This window comes from Lynx canadensis, chromosome E2 (assembly GCF_007474595.2).
Source record: "Lynx canadensis isolate LIC74 chromosome E2, mLynCan4.pri.v2, whole genome shotgun sequence".
Lineage (NCBI taxonomy): Eukaryota > Metazoa > Chordata > Mammalia > Carnivora > Felidae > Lynx > Lynx canadensis.
In genome coordinates, this window is record NC_044317.1 from 12,366,598 (window position 1) to 12,383,536 (window position 16,939).

At 44.6% G+C, this 16,939-nt stretch overlaps 1 protein-coding gene across 1 annotated transcript in view; it reads left to right on the forward strand.

Annotated features, from left to right (window-relative positions):
• Positions 1 to 3,223: 3,223 nt before the first annotated feature.
• WDR59 (WD repeat domain 59) overlaps positions 3,224 to 16,939 on the forward strand; it is an 85,091-nt gene continuing 71,375 nt past the window's right edge. Inside the window, 1 exon segment of the mRNA XM_030299723.1 lies at positions 3,224 to 3,340. Within this exon segment, the coding sequence (XP_030155583.1) occupies positions 3,287 to 3,340 (54 nt within the window). The 5' untranslated portion in view covers positions 3,224 to 3,286.

Sequence of the window (16,939 nt, forward strand, 5' to 3'; positions counted from 1 at the left end):
CGGAAACAGGCTCCAGGCTCCGAGCCATCAGCCCGGAGCCTGACGCGGGGCTCGAACTCACGGACCGCGAGATCGTGACCTGGCTGAAGTCGGACGCTTAACCGACTGCGCCACCCAGGCGCCCCTAAAATACTTCTTTTGAATAGTGTATTCTACCGAAACGCTAATATTATACTGGAAAGCTTAAACGTCACCTTGTTCAGGATGCCGTGTCAGCTTTCTTCTTTAGGCTGTCCTCTCCTGCCACGTTGCTTGCAAGTCTCATAAAACACAATTCAGGGGTGCCTGGGTGGCTCACTGGGTTAAGCATTTGACTCCTGATTTGGGCTCTAGTCTTGATCTCACGGTTTGTGAGTTAGAGCCCCGCCTTGGGCTCCATGCTGAGAGCACAGAGCCTGCTTGGAATTCTCCCTGTCTCTCTCTCTGCCTCTTCTCTCTCTTTTTTTTTTTTTTTAACGTTTATTTATTTTTGAGACAGAGAGAGACAGAGCATGAATGGGGGGAGGGCCAGAGAGAGAGGGTAGACACAGAATCTGAAACAGGCTCTAGGCTCTGAGTGGTCAGCACAGAGCCTGACGTGGGGCTTGAACTCACGGACTGCGAGATCATGACCTGAGCCGAAGTCGGACGCTTAACCGACTGAGCCACCCAGGCGCCCCTCTCTGCCTCTTCTCTACTAATGTGTGCTCTCTCTCTCTCTCTCTAAAAATAAAGAAGCATGAAAAAAATTCAGGGGGCACCTGGGTGGCTCAGTCAGTTGGGCGTTTGACTTCGGCTCTGGTCATAACTTCGGCCTGCATTGGGCTCTGTGCTGACACCTCGGAGCCTGGAGCCTGCTTCTGCTTCTGTGTCTCCCTCTCTCTCTGCTCCTAACCCACTCGCATTCTGTCTCTGTCTCTCTCAAAAATAAACATTAAAAAAAAATTAAAAAACAAAATTGGGGCACCTGGGTGGCTCAGTTGGTTAAGAGTCTGACCTTGACTCAGGCCATGATCTCGAGGTTCACGTGTTCAAGCCCCATATGGAGCTCTCTGCTGTTCTAATGGAACCTGCTTTAGATCCTCCGTCCCCTCCTCTCTTTGCCCCTACCCGTGTGTGTGTGTGTGTGTGTGTGTGTGTACACACACACGCGCACACACACGCATGTGCGTTCACTCTCTCTCTCTCAAAACTAAGTAAACACTAAAAACAACAGCAACAACAATAATAGGGGCGCCTGAGTGGCTCAGTAGGTTGGATGCCTGACTCTTGATTTCAGCTCAGGTCATGATCTCGCGGTTCCTGGGATTCAGCCCCGCGTGGGGCTCCATGCTGTGAGCATGGAGCCTGCTTGGGGTTCTCTCTCTACCTCTCTGTCTCTCTCTATCCCTCCCTCATGTGCTCACTCTCCCTCTCCCTCAAAATAAATAAAGTTAAGGAAAAAAAAAAACACAACAAAAAACCCTATTTATTCTCCAAACTGTGTACCTGTTGTACTGTGACCAACTCTCCCACTTTGTCTGGACTGAAGGGATTCCTGGGCAAGTTGGTCACCCTAATTTGTTGATATTGTCAGTCTTCCCCATTATATCCAACACTCCAGAAGGAAAGGTGATCCTTCTTATCTCTATTCATGCCGGGACTTGTACCTAGAAATAGTGATAACATTAACAACAATAGTAGTTTTACACTTGAGTGTTGACTACGTTCCTGGCCCTGTGGTTAACTCCTTACAAGAACCAAACAGAAGTAGGTCATTTCTCCTTTCTTTCTTTTTTAAATATATTTTTTCTTTTCTTTCTTTTTTTTAAATATATCTTTTTAAATATATTTTTGAAAGGGACAGACAGAGCATGAGTGGTGGAGGGGCAGAGAGAGAGAGGGAGACACAGAATCGGAAGCAGGCTCCAGGCTCTGAGCTGTCAGCACAGAGCCCAATGCGGGGCTCGAACTCACAGACAGTGAGATCATGACCTGAGCCAAAGTCAGATGCTTAACCGACCGAGCTTCCCAGGCGCCCCCATTTCTCCTTTCTGTAAAGAAATTGAAGCTAAGCCAGTTAAGCCGGGATTTGAGAGGGTGGGACGAAAGAGGAGCACCTAATCACCACTCACCATATCAGCACAGTGGTTCTCAAACTCTTTGTCAGGACCTCTTTACACTCTTAAATATTATTAAGGACCCTCCCTACCAAACTTTCATGTGGGCTGTATCTACTGAAAGTAACTATTAGAAGTTAAAACCAAGGGATGCCTAGATGGCTCATTTGGTTAAGCATCTTACTCTTGGTTTTGTCTGTGGTCGTGATCTTATGGTTTCGTGAGACAGAGCCACGCGTCGTAGAGCTCTACTCTGAAGGTGTGGAGCCTGCTGTAGATCGTCTCTCTGACCCTCCCTTGCTCATGCTCTCTCTCTCTCTCTCTCAAAATAAATAAATCAACATTAAAAAAATTAAAACCAGGAATTTAACATATATTATTTCATGATTTCACTTGAACATTAATGTGCATTATTATTGATACATTTTGTAAGTAAAAAATACCTGTTTCCTAAAACGAAAAAACTCTAGTGCAAAGAGTGGCAGATCTCTTTAACGTCTGGCTTAAGAGCAAACCTCTATTCTCACATCTGCTTATGTTGTTTACTATATACCACATAGCTTCTGGAACGAAAGTGAAAAAGGCAAATAACTACCTTAGTATGATTATGAAAAATGTTTCACCTTTGGAGACCCCCTGGGGTCCCTGGTCACTTTGGTAGGCGCTGCTGTTTCCTATGAAAAAAAAATCGTGCCTTCGGACTTATCAATGCCTTTACTGGCGGCCTCAGGAGATGAGGTAAATCTTTGGTTTGCGCGAATGCCGGGTTTTGGTTCGCCGGGGCCCTACTAGGGGACACCCGCGAGGAGACAGGGAGGACAACACGCGCCTGCCCTCGCCAAATCCTAACTCGCGAGCTCTCCGCGAGTTACCCCCGCGCCGCTCACCCTTGGACTACGACTCCCGGTAGAGCTTGCGACAGGGGGCGTGTACCCGCAGCTGCGGGGAGCGTGGGTCACTCAAGCCGAGGGACGGAAATGGAGGGGGCGTGTCTGTTTGGGGTAGGCGCCGTGCCGCAATTGGAGGAGCCGAGGAGAGGGGGCGGAGCCTGCGTTTGGGTCAGCCAATGGTTTGAGGTCAGGCGGAAGAGGGGGACGGGGCGTGGCAGGGCTCACTCGCGGGCTGCGTGGGGCTCACCGAGCCCGGGAACGCAGGTTTCGGGGGGGTGGGAACGCGCAGCCCTGGGGCCGGGGCGGCTGCGTGCGGAGATGGCTGCGCGATGGAGCAGCGAGAACGTGGTGGTAGAGTTCCGCGACTCCCAGGTGAGCTGGGGGCCAAATGGAGCCTTCTGGGCATGCGCCCTCCGTGGTTCCCCTCCCCCACGTTGCCGAGTCCGTCTTGGGGGTGCCAAGGCTATCCTCTAGCCCCTTCTGGGGAATTAGGTTAGGGTTGACCCGGAGCTGTCAGACCCGAGCGGACGAGGGGAGCCTTGATGACCTTTGGGGGCGGTTGGGGCGATCGCGGATGGGGTATCGGGATTTCCCGCGGTGGTCCGGGTAGTAGGGTCGGCCTTGGGACACCGAAGCGCAAAGATTGAGCGCGAGTGACTGATGAGGGAAGGCTTTCCCAGACCAGGGTGGTGAGGAGAGGATATGCTCCCCGAGGCCCCGGGACTCGAGGCTTAGTGACTTTGGGTGAGCCGCACAACTTCTCTGAGCCTCAGCTGCGTGACCTTAACCTTGCCTCACGGGACTTTGGAGTGGATTTGATGAAAAGAAAAGACTGCGTGTAAAGTGCCTGTTTCTGCAACTAAGCTTTTAAGTGGTTGCTGATGGTAGAATAGTGAAAGTATTATATACAGAGTAGGAGTGTGCGCTGCACGCATTGCTCGGGTTCGAATCCGGGCTGAGCCCTAGAATCCCGGCTTAGCCCTAGCCGGTCATTCCCCCTCAGCGCATGAGTTTTCTCACCTGTGAGAAGGTGCGAGTCGTTCCTACCTCCGTAGGGTTGGCGTGAGAATTTTGTATTTAGAATATGTGGCACAGTGACGGGCACGTGGTAAGCCTCCAGGAACAGGAACGTTAGCACTTACTAAAGAGATTTTTACCGTTTTTCTATGTCGTGCCTTCCTAATGCCTGGCCTTGTGCTAAGCGACTTGTCTACATTTTCTTTTTCTAATTCATGAAAGAACCAAGATAAGTAGATGTTATCCGATATTATCCCCCTCCCCCCACCTCTTTTTTTCCCCAAAGGAGGAAGATGATCTCCGTTTGGGTGATCTCAAGTGACTTGGCCAAGGCCTCCCATTATGTTGGCCAGATTGGCATTTGAATGCAGGCATCCGGCACCAGGAATCTTGTTGGGTTCATTGCACTACTTTGCTTCGGTCTGTAGGAATCTGTCATACGGTCATTCCACAATAAATATCCCATTTCCCCTACTCCATCACCTAGGACAGGGTCTTGGTGATTCTCCATTTATTCAACAAATATTTATTGATTACCTTCTGTGGGCCAGGCTTTCATTCACAGATTGATTCAACAGGAATTTATTGAGCCCTTGCCTGGGGCACAGCGCACACTGTATCAGTACTCAGGTGAATTATACTGAAGGGAACTCTGGATTACATCAAGGGGTGATGTGGTTTCTTCTTTCTAAAACTCCATCCCTTTTTTTTTTTTTGCCATAAAGATTAATGAGTGGAGGAGCCACCCACCGCTTTGCTCTGTGGTCCCCTCTGATACATAGCCCCCAGGGAGAATTTGAGCCACAGGATTCGGATTAAAGGTTTCTGAGACATTTTGCACTGTCAGCACGGTGTCTTGGGAGGCCTGCTGTCCCCAAGGGAGGCGCCAGACTCCTAGGGAAAAAGAAGTGTACTCCTGTTGCCCTCCTTGTTAATTGCTTTCACGGGGACTAACAACAGAGTCATGTATGGTACCTCTGAGCCTGCTAATTTGGAAGCTACTAATCTGCAAATGCTTTAATTCTCACTGAAACCCAGGTAGTCCCACCCCTCCTTCTTTATGGAGATGTAATTGAAGAGGCCTGCTGAGAGGGTGCTGACACATATATTAGGATGTATGAAGTAATATCAAATAATTAAATCTGAACAGCAGTTGTCATAGAAGGAGAACAAAGTAAATTGGGCAATTTAACTGCCTTGCGGGAGCTTCTCTTTTTCTTTTTATATTTTTCTATTCGTTTGGAAAGGTGCAACCTAGTTTGAATTAGCAGGGTTTTGTGGTTGTTTCTGGTGGCAACGGGGAGGGATCTGGACCCGCTTTGTTAACTGTTTCATTCAGACAGAAAAAATCAAAACTCTTCATATTGTGTTTTTGAAAAGGAAAGCCAGAACAATAAACTTTTCAAAACACCCTGCCTCTTTTAAAAATAGTTTTTTAGGGACACCTGGGTGGCTCAGTTGGTTGAGCATCTGACTGCGGCTCAGGTCATGATCTCATGGCTTGTGGGTTTGAACCCAGAGTTGTGGTCTGTGCTGACAGCTCAGAGCCTGGAGCCTGCTTCGGATTCTGTGTCTCCTCTTTCTCTGCCTCTCCTCTGTTTGCTCTCTCTCTCTCAAAAATAAATAAACATTAAAAAAAAATTGTTTTTAAATTGTTTTTTAAAAACTTAAAGCATTTTGGTTTTTCAGAGAAAACCCCCAGCCTGAAAGGTGAAACTTTTTTTTTCTTTAAAAGAATTGTTTGGAATTAAGATTTTTTTTTTCTTATTTAATGTTTATTTATGTTTGAAAGAGAGAGAGAGAGCATGAGCGGGGTAGGGGCAGAGAGAGAGGGAGACACAGAATCTGAAGCAGGCTCCAGGCTCTGAACTGTCAGCACAGAGCCCCATGTGGGTTTCGAACTCATGAACCATGACATCAAGACCTAAGCTGAAGTCAGACCCTCAACCAACTGAGCCACCCAGGTACCATGGAATTAAGTTCTTTATTGATGGTTTCTTTATTGATGGTAGTCTCTTTATGATATTCTTTTATTGAATTGTTAATTTTTATCTATTTTTTGCAGTTTTTATTTATTTATTTTGAGAGAGAGTGAGAGAACCCATGCACATGCGTAGTGCAGGTGGGGCGGGGGTGGGAGGGAAGAGAATCCCAAGCAGGCTCAGCACTGTCAGTGCCCAGTCCGATGTGGGGCTTGAACTCACAAACCATGAGCTGTGAGATCGTGACCTGAGCTGAAATTGAGTGTCAGATGCTTAACCGGCTGAGCCACCCGGGCGCCGCAGATGAAACTCTTTTTTTCACATTTTCTACAAGAGTCATGCACTTCATAAAACAACGCCTTGAGATGTCCCTGTCACTGATCAGTAGTAAAGAACCTGTGGTGCTTGGCAACTGCTCCGAAGTGATCCCTGGAATCGATGAGTGTTAAGACTGTAAGAAAACTTAGAGATAACTTTCTAGAGCAACACCGTCCAGTAGAATTTTCCATATTGATGGAAATGTGACCGTTGAGTACTTGGAATGGGGCTAGGGCAACCAAGAAATGGCATTTTTAATTTAATTAAAATTTAATTAATAGACATTTAAATAGCCACTTGTAGCTAGTAGCTATGCTCTTGCATTGGAGATGAAATAGTTTCACTCTCAAAGACGTAAGATGGTGGAATGTGCAGTTCACAAGCTCTAAACCAACGGGAAGAGCAGAAACAGTTCAGAATAGGAGTCTGATGAAGACAGGAATCCAAACCCATGGCAACAGTTTGCCTAATGTCTCTGCTTTGGCAGCCATGAGGTGTCTAAAACTCAGTATTCCAAGGTAGTTGGACATACTCAGCACCACTTTCGCTGCATCCCGGCTTTTTGCTTCCTTCCACTTCGTCTTCCGCAGAGCCGAGTGGTTTTTTTAAAGGCTTTTATTTTATTTTGTTTAAAATATTTCTTTAAATGCTTTTTATTTTATTTTTGAAATAGAGAGAGAGAGAGAGAGAGAGAGAGAGAGAGAGAGAGAACGTGAGCAGGGGAGGGGCAGAGGGAGATGGAGACACCGAATCCAAAGCAGGCTTCAGGCTCCGAGCTGTGAGCACAGAGCCTGACGCCAGGCTCGAACTCACGAACCTCAAGATCATGACCTGAGCTGAAGTCAGACGCTTAACCAACTGAGCCACCCAGGTGCCCTTAAAGGCTTTTCTTTTTTTTTTTTTTAAGTTTATTTGTTTATTTTGAGAGAGAGAGAGAGTGTGCGCTCATGAACAGGAGAGGGGGAGAGAGAGAGGGAGACAGAGAATCCCAGGCAGGCTCCAAGTAATCAGCACGGGGCTCGTACTCACAAATCGTGAGATCATAACCTGAGCTGAAATCAAGTGTTAGATGCTTAACTTGCTGAGCCATCTAGGCTCCTCCCCCAGAGTGGTTTTTTTTTTTTAAACCAAGTTTATTGAAGTATAGTTGATATACAATTCCCCCTTTTAAGTATAAAATTTGTTGAGTTTGGCCACTGTATGTAGTCCTGTAGCCACCACCACAATTAAAATACAGAACCCCGCCACACAGTTCCCTGGTGCCCCTGTGTAGACAGTCACAGCACCGCCCTCTGGCAGCTGCTGAGGTGGTTTATTTATTTATTTATTTTTTAAATTTTTTTTAACGTTTATTCATTTTTGAGACAGAAAGAGAGACAGAGCATGAATGGGGGAAGGTCAGAGAGAGAGAGGGAGACACAGAATCTGAAACAGGCTCCAGGCTCTGAGCTGTCAGCACAGCCCGACGTGGGGCTCGAACTCACGGACCACGAGATCGTGACCTGAGCCGAATTCGGACGCCCAACTGACTGAGCCACCCAGGCGCCCCTGAGGTGGTTTATGTAAGACAAGGATTGTACAGTGTGGAGCCCTTTAAACCTGGCCTGTCACCCTTGACCCAGTGCCTTTGACATTCATCTGTGTTGGTTGTTAAGCATCCCAGTTAGTCTCTTCTTTTTTATTGCCCACCAGTAGTATTCCAGTGTATGCAGAGGCCACAGTCTATCCATACACCCGTTGATGGATATTCAAGTTATTACCACTTTTTGGCAATTATGGTTAAAGCTGTGATAAAATATCAAGGTGATTTTTTTGAAACCTTATTTTGTTCATATCCGTCCTTTGATGAAAATGCTTCAGTGACTTCCTATTGCATGGAGTGTAGAATATAAATTCCTTATTTTAGACTGTTTTGTGGGCTGGTCTCTGCCTACTTCTCAGATCGCATCTTGTACCACTTTCGCCCTCAGTCACTGTTTATTTTCATCTTTCGCCGGCTGCTCCAGGGGGAGCACCGTGAGGGGGTGCTTGGTATGCAGTAGCACTCAATAAATGTTTGTTGAGTTAGTAAGTGTAAAAAAATCAATTATGTTGATGAACACTATTAACACGAATTAGGAAAAAGGTGTTTAGATTTTCATAGTTTTAAAAATAAGTTTTAGAATAATTTTAGACTTACAGAAAAATTGGGAAGATAGTACAGAGAGTTCCCATATACCCTGCACCCATTTCCCCCTATTAAAAACCATCTTATACTCTGGGGTGCCTGGGTGGTTCAGTTGATTAAGCCTCTGACTCTTGGTTTCAGCTCAGGTCATGATCTCACAATTTGTGAGTTTGAGCGCTATATTCTTCTTCTTCTTCTTTTTTTTAGTTTAACATTTGTGTTCACTCTTGTGCACATTTGTGCTCTCTCTAAAAATAGATAAAAACTTTAAAAATATTTACAAAAACATCCTATACTAGTATGGTATATTTTCTACAATTAACAAATCAATATTGATACTTAACTCGAATCCATACTTTACTCAGATTTCCTTAGTTTTCACCCAATGTCCTTTTTCTGTTCTGGGATTCCATTCAGGACGCCACATTACATTTACATGCATCTCCTCAGGCTCCTTGGCTGTCACAGTTTCTCAGATGATGTCTTTGATGACTTTGACAGTGTTGAGGAATACCAGTCAGGTGTTTTGTAGAATATCCCTCAGTTCGGATTTGTCTGATGGTCTTTCTTGTGATTAGACTGGGCTTATGGGTTTCCAGGAGGACCCTAGAGATAAAGTATCATTCTCATCACACACATCGTATCAACGGTACTTACTGTGAAAGTGACATATCGCTGTTGATGTTGACCTGGCTGAAGTAGTGCTTGTCAGGTTTGTCTACTATAAACTTACTCTTTTTGCCTTCTGTTTATACTACGCTATTTGGAAAATTGTCTGTATATGCAGCCTAAGTTTGTTTATTTATTTTTAAATTAAAAAAAATTTTTTTTAATGTTTGTTTATTTTTGAGAGATAGAGACAGAGCACAGGCAAAGGAGAGGCAGAGAGCGATGGAGACACAGAATCGGAAGCAGGCTCCAGGCTCTGAGCTGTCAGCACAGAGGCGGACACAGGGCCTGACCCCATGAACCGTGAGATCATGACCTGACCTGAAGTTGGGCGCTCAACCAACGGAGCCGTCCAGGCTCCCCCATGAGGCCTGAATTTAAACAGTGGAGGGTTCTTTCTTTCTTTCTTTCTTTCTTTCTTTCTTTCTTTCTTTCTTTCTTTCTTGAATTAGTTGCTTGTATCAGTGTGATATATATTTTATACCTTGGATTATAATCCAATACTACTTTATTTTACTATATTTATTGTTGCTCCAATTGTCCCAGTTTTCACCATTGGGAGCTCTTTCAGATGTTTCATGTATTCCTTTGGCATGACCCCCATCATTGTTTCCACTTGTTTGTATATTTTTAAAATACAAAGTACTTCCTTATTTTCTGGCACTATAAGATGCTTAACTCTCATCATGTATATTTTCCTGCCCCAGTCCCAGAATTAGCCATTTGTCCAAGGAGTCCTGGTTTCTTTTATTGGAGAATGACATCAGATACTAAAACCTGGTTACAGATGTGCTCGTTGCTCTTGGGTGTCATCGCTTCCAGGCACTCATATGACAAAACAGGAAATATACTACTAATCCATGAATATGTGTGTATCTGTAAGTGTATGTATATGTAACCATCTGTATATTAAGCTGAACGGGAGTTCATGTTTAACATCTACTCTAAGTCATTACCACAAGTGTCGTTGTGGCTCCACCCTTTGCTTGTCAGTAATCTCCCATGCCAGTCATGAGAAACAGGCCCCCAGCCATCCTCTGTCCATTTACTTAATTGTTCATTCCAAAATACATGGATAGTCGTTTCAGAATTGTTAACCTGTACCCTTGTAGGAGTGACTTTATCAGCTGGAGTGCGGTGCTTATGTACAGTTCTTTTCCCCTTTAGTCTTACAGACTCCACTAAGGTTTTCATCATTTTTAAGCAGCCTTTCACTTCTTCACACTGTGGTCAAGTTTGTTCCTTCATTCATTCATTCTTTCTTTCTTCTCTCTCTCTCTCTCTTTTTGAAGATTCTATTTTATTGAAAAATTTTTTTTACCGTTTGCTTATTTTGAGAGAGAGAGAACGTGCATGGGCACAGGTCCACGCACTGGGCAGGGGCAGAGAGAGAGAGGGAGAGAGAGAATCCCAAGTCGACTCTGTGCTGCCAGCTCAGGGCCTGATGTGGGCTTTGATCCCACGAACGTGAGATCATGACTTGAGCTGAAGTCAGGAGTCCAACACTTAGTCAACTGAGCCACCCAGGAGCCCCTAGAAGTGTATTTTTAATGCAGTTGAATTTATAGGTTGTGGTTTTTCAGTCTATGTAAGAAAAATCTATATTCTAGGTTCATAGAGCCATTCTCCAATAAATTTTTTCTTGCTACTCTGTTTCTTTTTGAAATTAAAAATGAAGCATCTCAGCAGAAAGTGTATTCCCTGCTTCCCTAATGGTGGGTGACTTATTAGTCTCAACATTACAGCAACTCGTCCAGACAGATAAAAATTGAGGCTTTTTTTTTTTTTTGCTCTAAATAAACAAATCAAAAATAAAACACAACTCGGCAAATTCTTTAACTAAAAGGCTATGAATAGTTAATATAGTCCAGACGTTTTCCTGGAGCAGTCCAGCTTTGGTCCCAGCTTTCCTAGTTTCCCTGAAAGTTCATTTTGAAAACTATGGGGATGGAAGGGCATAGTAGAGCTGTTTTTGGTGAAAGTGACTATTCTGTGAATTCTGCAAATTATTTGTTTTCTAGAACATTTGATGTAAAGATGCAGTAATGAATGGGGGAAGAGTATGTACAGCCAAGAGTTTAAGAGTTTGGAGCTGGAGCACAGTGTCAGGATCCAGGTTATGTCATCTATCTGCCATGTGATCTTTGGCACGTTAGTTCCTTTTAAGCTTCAGTTTCTTTATACGTAGAACAAGAGTAATAGTATCTGCCTGTGTCCAGGATTCCCCGCACCACGCCTGGTTTCACTAGGAGGATTCACAGCTGTATTTGCACTTACGATTTATTACAGTGAAAGGACACAAAGCAAATTCAAAGTGAAAAGGCACATGGCGTGAAGTCTGGAGGAAACTGGGTGCAAGAGACCTTTCCCAATGGAGTCCCTCAGACATGCTTAATTCCTCCAGTTTTGAATTATAGCAACGCATGTGAAATGTACCAGAGAAGCTCATTAGAGACTCAGTGCCCAAGGTTTTTATCTGGGGCGGGTCACCCAGGCTCCCTCTGGAGCGCATGAATCACAATCGCACACCCCCAGCAGGGCGGCAGGCGCTCAGCATAAACCACATTGTTTGTACACATAGCGTAGGCACAGTGAGCCACTCTTATCAGTTAGGGAATGGTGGGAACACTCCAAATCCAAGTTCCCAGACACCAGCCGAAAGCCAGCCTTGCAAGCAGGCCTTTCTGAGGTTAGCAGTCTCCTGCCTGCTGGGGTAACTCTTTTCTGCACACCACCTGACAGTTAATGTGAGGATTGAGTGAGATAATCAACATAGAGCGCTTAGCACAGTGATCGGCATATATTAATTGCTTGCTATGTGTTAATTATTATGATTATATTAGAAAGCTTGTGTAAGGAAGCAAGAAACAGCCCGACAAGATAGCCTTATGGAGCCGAGAGGACCTGTGGAAGACAGCCCGTCTACCCTCTTATTTTACGGACATGGAACCTGAGATTCAGAAAGGTTAGGTGATTTTCCTAGTGATACCCACTCTGTGCCATCTTAGCTTGTGGGAATGTGAGGATGTTCTCATATTAGACGGAGACTTCCCAAGAAACACCCATTGTGCTGAGTGTGTGAACAGAACCTCGGATACAAACCTCTAGAAAGCATTAGACAAGGATGGTTCAAAAGCAGCCTTGGCAGCAGTGGCTGTCTCTGATTTATAAAGAGATTGGATATTGTCATTGGAAATGCTCTGATCCTTTTTATGTCAGTGGGTTTCAGTCTGTGGTTTTATTCTATGAAATCTGATAGTACATACGTTACAGTCATTGCTCAGGCATGTGACAAACTGATTTTCGGGGAGCTGACCTAGCTCTGATTTGCACTGATTGGATGTTTCCACTTTGCGTCATTTGGAAGGATGAATAGGCAAAGTGTTTTCATATTTTTGAACTGCTCTTTCTAATTCAGCTGAGGTTGAAAGAGGAAGAGTTGATTTCTTTGCTAGTTTATTTGAAGAAATAAACAAACGTTGGCTTTTGTTCTGCAGATAGCAGTGGTCTCTGTAGGGAGGCTTTCTTTTGCATTGAATCAGGGTAGCAAGATAGCCCTATGAAGCTATGTATTATCTTCCCAGAGAGATGAGCTTTCTAACAGAACCATTATGTTTGCATCAAAATTTAACTGTAAATCCAAAATGGATTGGTAATGCAATCCATCTCCAAATTCAGTGTCCCCTGACCATTTGTAAAGTATCATACCGGTTGTTTTCTAAAAGATGAAAATGTTAACTTGGGAAACAACAGATGTTGGTGAGGATGAGGAGAAATGGGAACCCTCTTGCACTGTTGGTGGGAATGCACATTAGTGCAGCCGCTCTGGAAAACAGCGTGGAGGTTCCTCAAAAAATTAAAAATAGAATTACCTTACGACCCAGCAACAGCACTACTAGGAATTTATCCAAAGGGTACAGGAGTACTGATTCATAGGGGCACATGTACCCCAATGTTTACAGCAGCACTATCAACAATAGCCAAAGTATGGAAAGAGCCCACATGTCCATCAACTGATGAATGGATAAAGAAGATGTGGTTTATATATACAATGGAAGACTACCTGGCAATGAGAAAGCATGAAATCTTTCCATTTGCAGCAACGTGAGTGGAACTGGAAGGTATTATGCTAAGTGAAATAAGTCGTTCAGAGAAAGACAGATAATCATGTTTTCACTCATATGTGGAATTTGAGAAACTTAACAGAAGACCATGGGGGAAGGGAAAGGGAAAAAAATAGTTTCAGAGAGGGAGGCAAACCATAAGAGACTCTTAAATACAGAGAACAAACTGAGGGTTGATGGAGGGGCAGGGGAGAGGGAAAAATGGATGATGGACATTGAGGAAGGCACTTGTTGGGATGAACAGTGGGTGTTGTATCTAAGTGATGAATCATGTGAATCTAGTCCCGAAACCAAGAGCACACTGTATTTATCAATTTTGGGGGGGGGGGGGAGGATAGCAGTTTTATTGAGATCTAATTCACCTCTTGTATAATTCACCTGTTTAAAATGTACACAATTTAGTGGGTTTTAGTACATTCACAGAGTGAAACCATCACCACAGTCATTTTTAGAACATTTTCATCACCCTAGGAAGAAACCTTGTACCCTTTAGACATCACCTCCCCTGCCCCCTATCCTTCAGCTCCCCCCTCCCCCCGCCCCAGCCCTAAGCAATCACTAATCTGCTTGCTTCTCTATAGATCTGCCTCTTTGGACGTTTCATAGAAATGGAATCCTAGACTATGTGGTCTTTGTGACTGACTTCTTTCACTTAGTTCTTTTAAAGGCTCATCCATATGTATGTATCAGAAGCTCAGTCCTTTTTAGGGTTGAATAATATTTCACTGTAGGGCTATATCACGTTTTGTTTATCCATTCATCAATTGTTGGACATTTGGGTGGTTTCCGCTCTTTGCCTGTGAGGACTAATGATGTCATGAACGTTTGTGTACAAGTTTTTGTACAGCATGAGCTTTTAAGACCTATATTGTCTATGATAGGTAGCATTTATTGAGTACACGCCATGTGCTGTGCTAGGCATTGTACTTGTGAATTGGTTTTTACCCTTAACGAATTGCAGTCAGACCGAGGTCATGTAATAGTAAATAGGGGATTATTATAAAGTACCACAAGTACTATGTAGAGATAAGCCTTGGGTCCTGTGGAAGCACAGGTGACTCCCTGGTGTGTGCCAGAGGGGATGGGTCAGAATAACTTCCTGGGATGAGCCTGAACTGAATCTTGAAGGACAAGAAGGCATTGGCCAGGTGAAGCATGGAGAGAAGGGTCACCCAGGCGGAGGAAGCGGCTGATGGGAGGGTCCGGAGGTGAGAGGGTGGTGCTTGCTTGGATTTGGAGGGCTGGAGGGAACTCATGATAACAAATTCATCATGGCGGGAATGTTGGGACGGGGTTGGAAGGTGAGAGGCCTAAGATGGACTGTAGAAGTGAGCCAGAGAGAGGTCTTAAGTGATCTTTAATGTCATGCTAAGGGTCTTGTCCTTCATCCTGAGAGCTGTGGGACCCAGCACCAGCCCTGAGGGTGGCGCTGGGCTGGTGGTAGATGGGTGTCTCTTTCCAGGTGAGGACCGACACAGGCCTGAGCTGAGGCAGAGATGGGGAGAAATGGATTGATTAGGAACAGACTAGAAAGGGACGTCCAGAGTTAGGTCCCAGGAGAGAGTCATGTTATGGAAGCCACAGGTCTTAAGGTGAGAGTGATCATTAGTTCTGATACTGCCATGAAATCAACTAAAATAGCTAATAAAAAGTATCTGCTAATTTCAACAACACCAGAGGTCTGTGACAACCTTTGCTGGATCATTTTCTATTGTACACTTGAGAAGTGGTAAAAGACAGTTTTTAATCCAATTCTGACCCCAAAGCTCGTGCACACCCTTTCTGCTGTGCCAGATGATTTCCATTTTACACATGCAGAAATGCCATGTAGAGTCTTTCTTCCTTTTGATAAACTGTGGTCAGTTTCCTTGGTTTGGTGAAATCAAGCGCTTACAAACACAGCTGGCTTCGTGCAGAAATGGCTTTTTAAACCAGAGCAGCATCCATTCGTGTACAGAGGCCTACACAGTCTCTTGGAGTTGATATCTTTTTAGTAGCCTTCGGTTAGCCAGCTTTTTCCAAATTATTAATTACATATTTTCCAGGCCAACGAGAATCAAGTGTCACTGTCAGCGCCATGGTTGTGTTATTTCAGAAAGGTCATACGACTCCTGAAGTGTGTCACAAAAGCTCCCATCCTGCAATTGGAAGAACAAGGGCTATTAAAAACTTTATTCTCTTATGTTTAAAGGTCTCTCTCTCTCTCTCTCTTTTTTTTTAATGTTTATTTTTTAGAGAGAGGGAGAGTACGAGTGGGGGAGGGGCAGAGAGAGAGAGAGAGGAAGACACAGAATCTGAAGCAGGCTCCAGGTTCTGAGCTGTCAGCACAGAGCCCTACGCGGGCCTCAAACCCGTGAACCGTGAGATCATGATCTGAGCCAAAGTTGGATGCTTAACTGACCCAGCCACCCAGGTGCTCCTAAAGATAACCTCTTTTGACAGAGAGCAGTTCTGAGCAGTAAGTTTGTTTTCCTGCAGTCAGGAGAGGACTTTTTAGTACCTTAAAAACAAAGGCTGAGAGAAGATATGATTGGAATTTTACATTATAAAGTGTGAGTAAGGTGCACACATTTGGTTCGTCAAATGCTTCTATTCTTGTTGAAGGTTTCACAGAGCAGACAGCAAACTACTAAGGTTTATTATTCTAGAAGGCATTAAAGAAGTGAAGGAACTTTACAGATGTAGATAAATTCATGGATGATAAATTAACCAAGGGAAGCTACTGAAAAAATTCTTTGAGATGTCAAGGAGCGCCTTGGCACATTTTGGAAAGGAAGGACCCAGATTTTGACCTGGTTCTGACCTATCTTCCAAACAGAAGATGTTCACAGAGCACCTGCATGTACAAAGCACCTCGCTGGGTGCTCTGGGAGAAAGAAGATGGACCCTGCCTTCTGGGGGCTCCCCAATTAGTGGGAGAAGATAAACGTGTGCAGCAGCCGCTACCACATGGCAAGTGACAGCAAGCCCTGTGACGGGGGCCGAGAAGGTGCTTTGGGAGAGGGTGGAATCCCTATGGCAGACTCTGGGTGAGGTTCTTAGGGGACGTATGTCTTGGAACTTAAAAGATGAGTAGAATTTCAACAGCAGAGCAGGCGAGAAGGACCTTCCAGATGGGAAGAGGAGCTTAAGCATCTCTTTAGAATTGGGAGCATCGCTGACCTTGGAGAAAGGTGAGAGCTTTGAATGGGTGTGGCCTGGGCAAGTAGAGAAGGAAGGTCAGACTAAAAAGTTCTGGAAGCATCCAGTTTGGAAGATTTCCACTTGATTGTCTTCAGCCTTCAGCAGAAAACCAAGGAAGGTTTTGGAGCAGCGGAGCGAGTTTGGAGTCCGAACTCCGCTTTCAGAAGTTCCGTGTCGGGTGGAACAGAGGAGTGGGGAAGGCACACTGTCTGAGGTTGTGTCCGCCAGGCCGCAGGCGTTGAGGACTGAGGCTAGGACGGAAGCATGGAAACAGAAGAGGCTTGGGATGCCTTTGAGAAAAAGTTTTTTTTTTTTTTTTTAATTATAAAGTCATGTAAATATGTAAGTAGTACAAAAACTTAGGCTCATGTAGAGGAGTAAGACAAAAACCCTGTGGGAACAACTGCCATTGAAACATTCTGATATATGTTCTTCAGTGTGTTTTAAGGCATAAGTAGCTGATTTAAATTTCAGTTCATAGTAGGTATAAAATACTACTTTACTCCTCTAA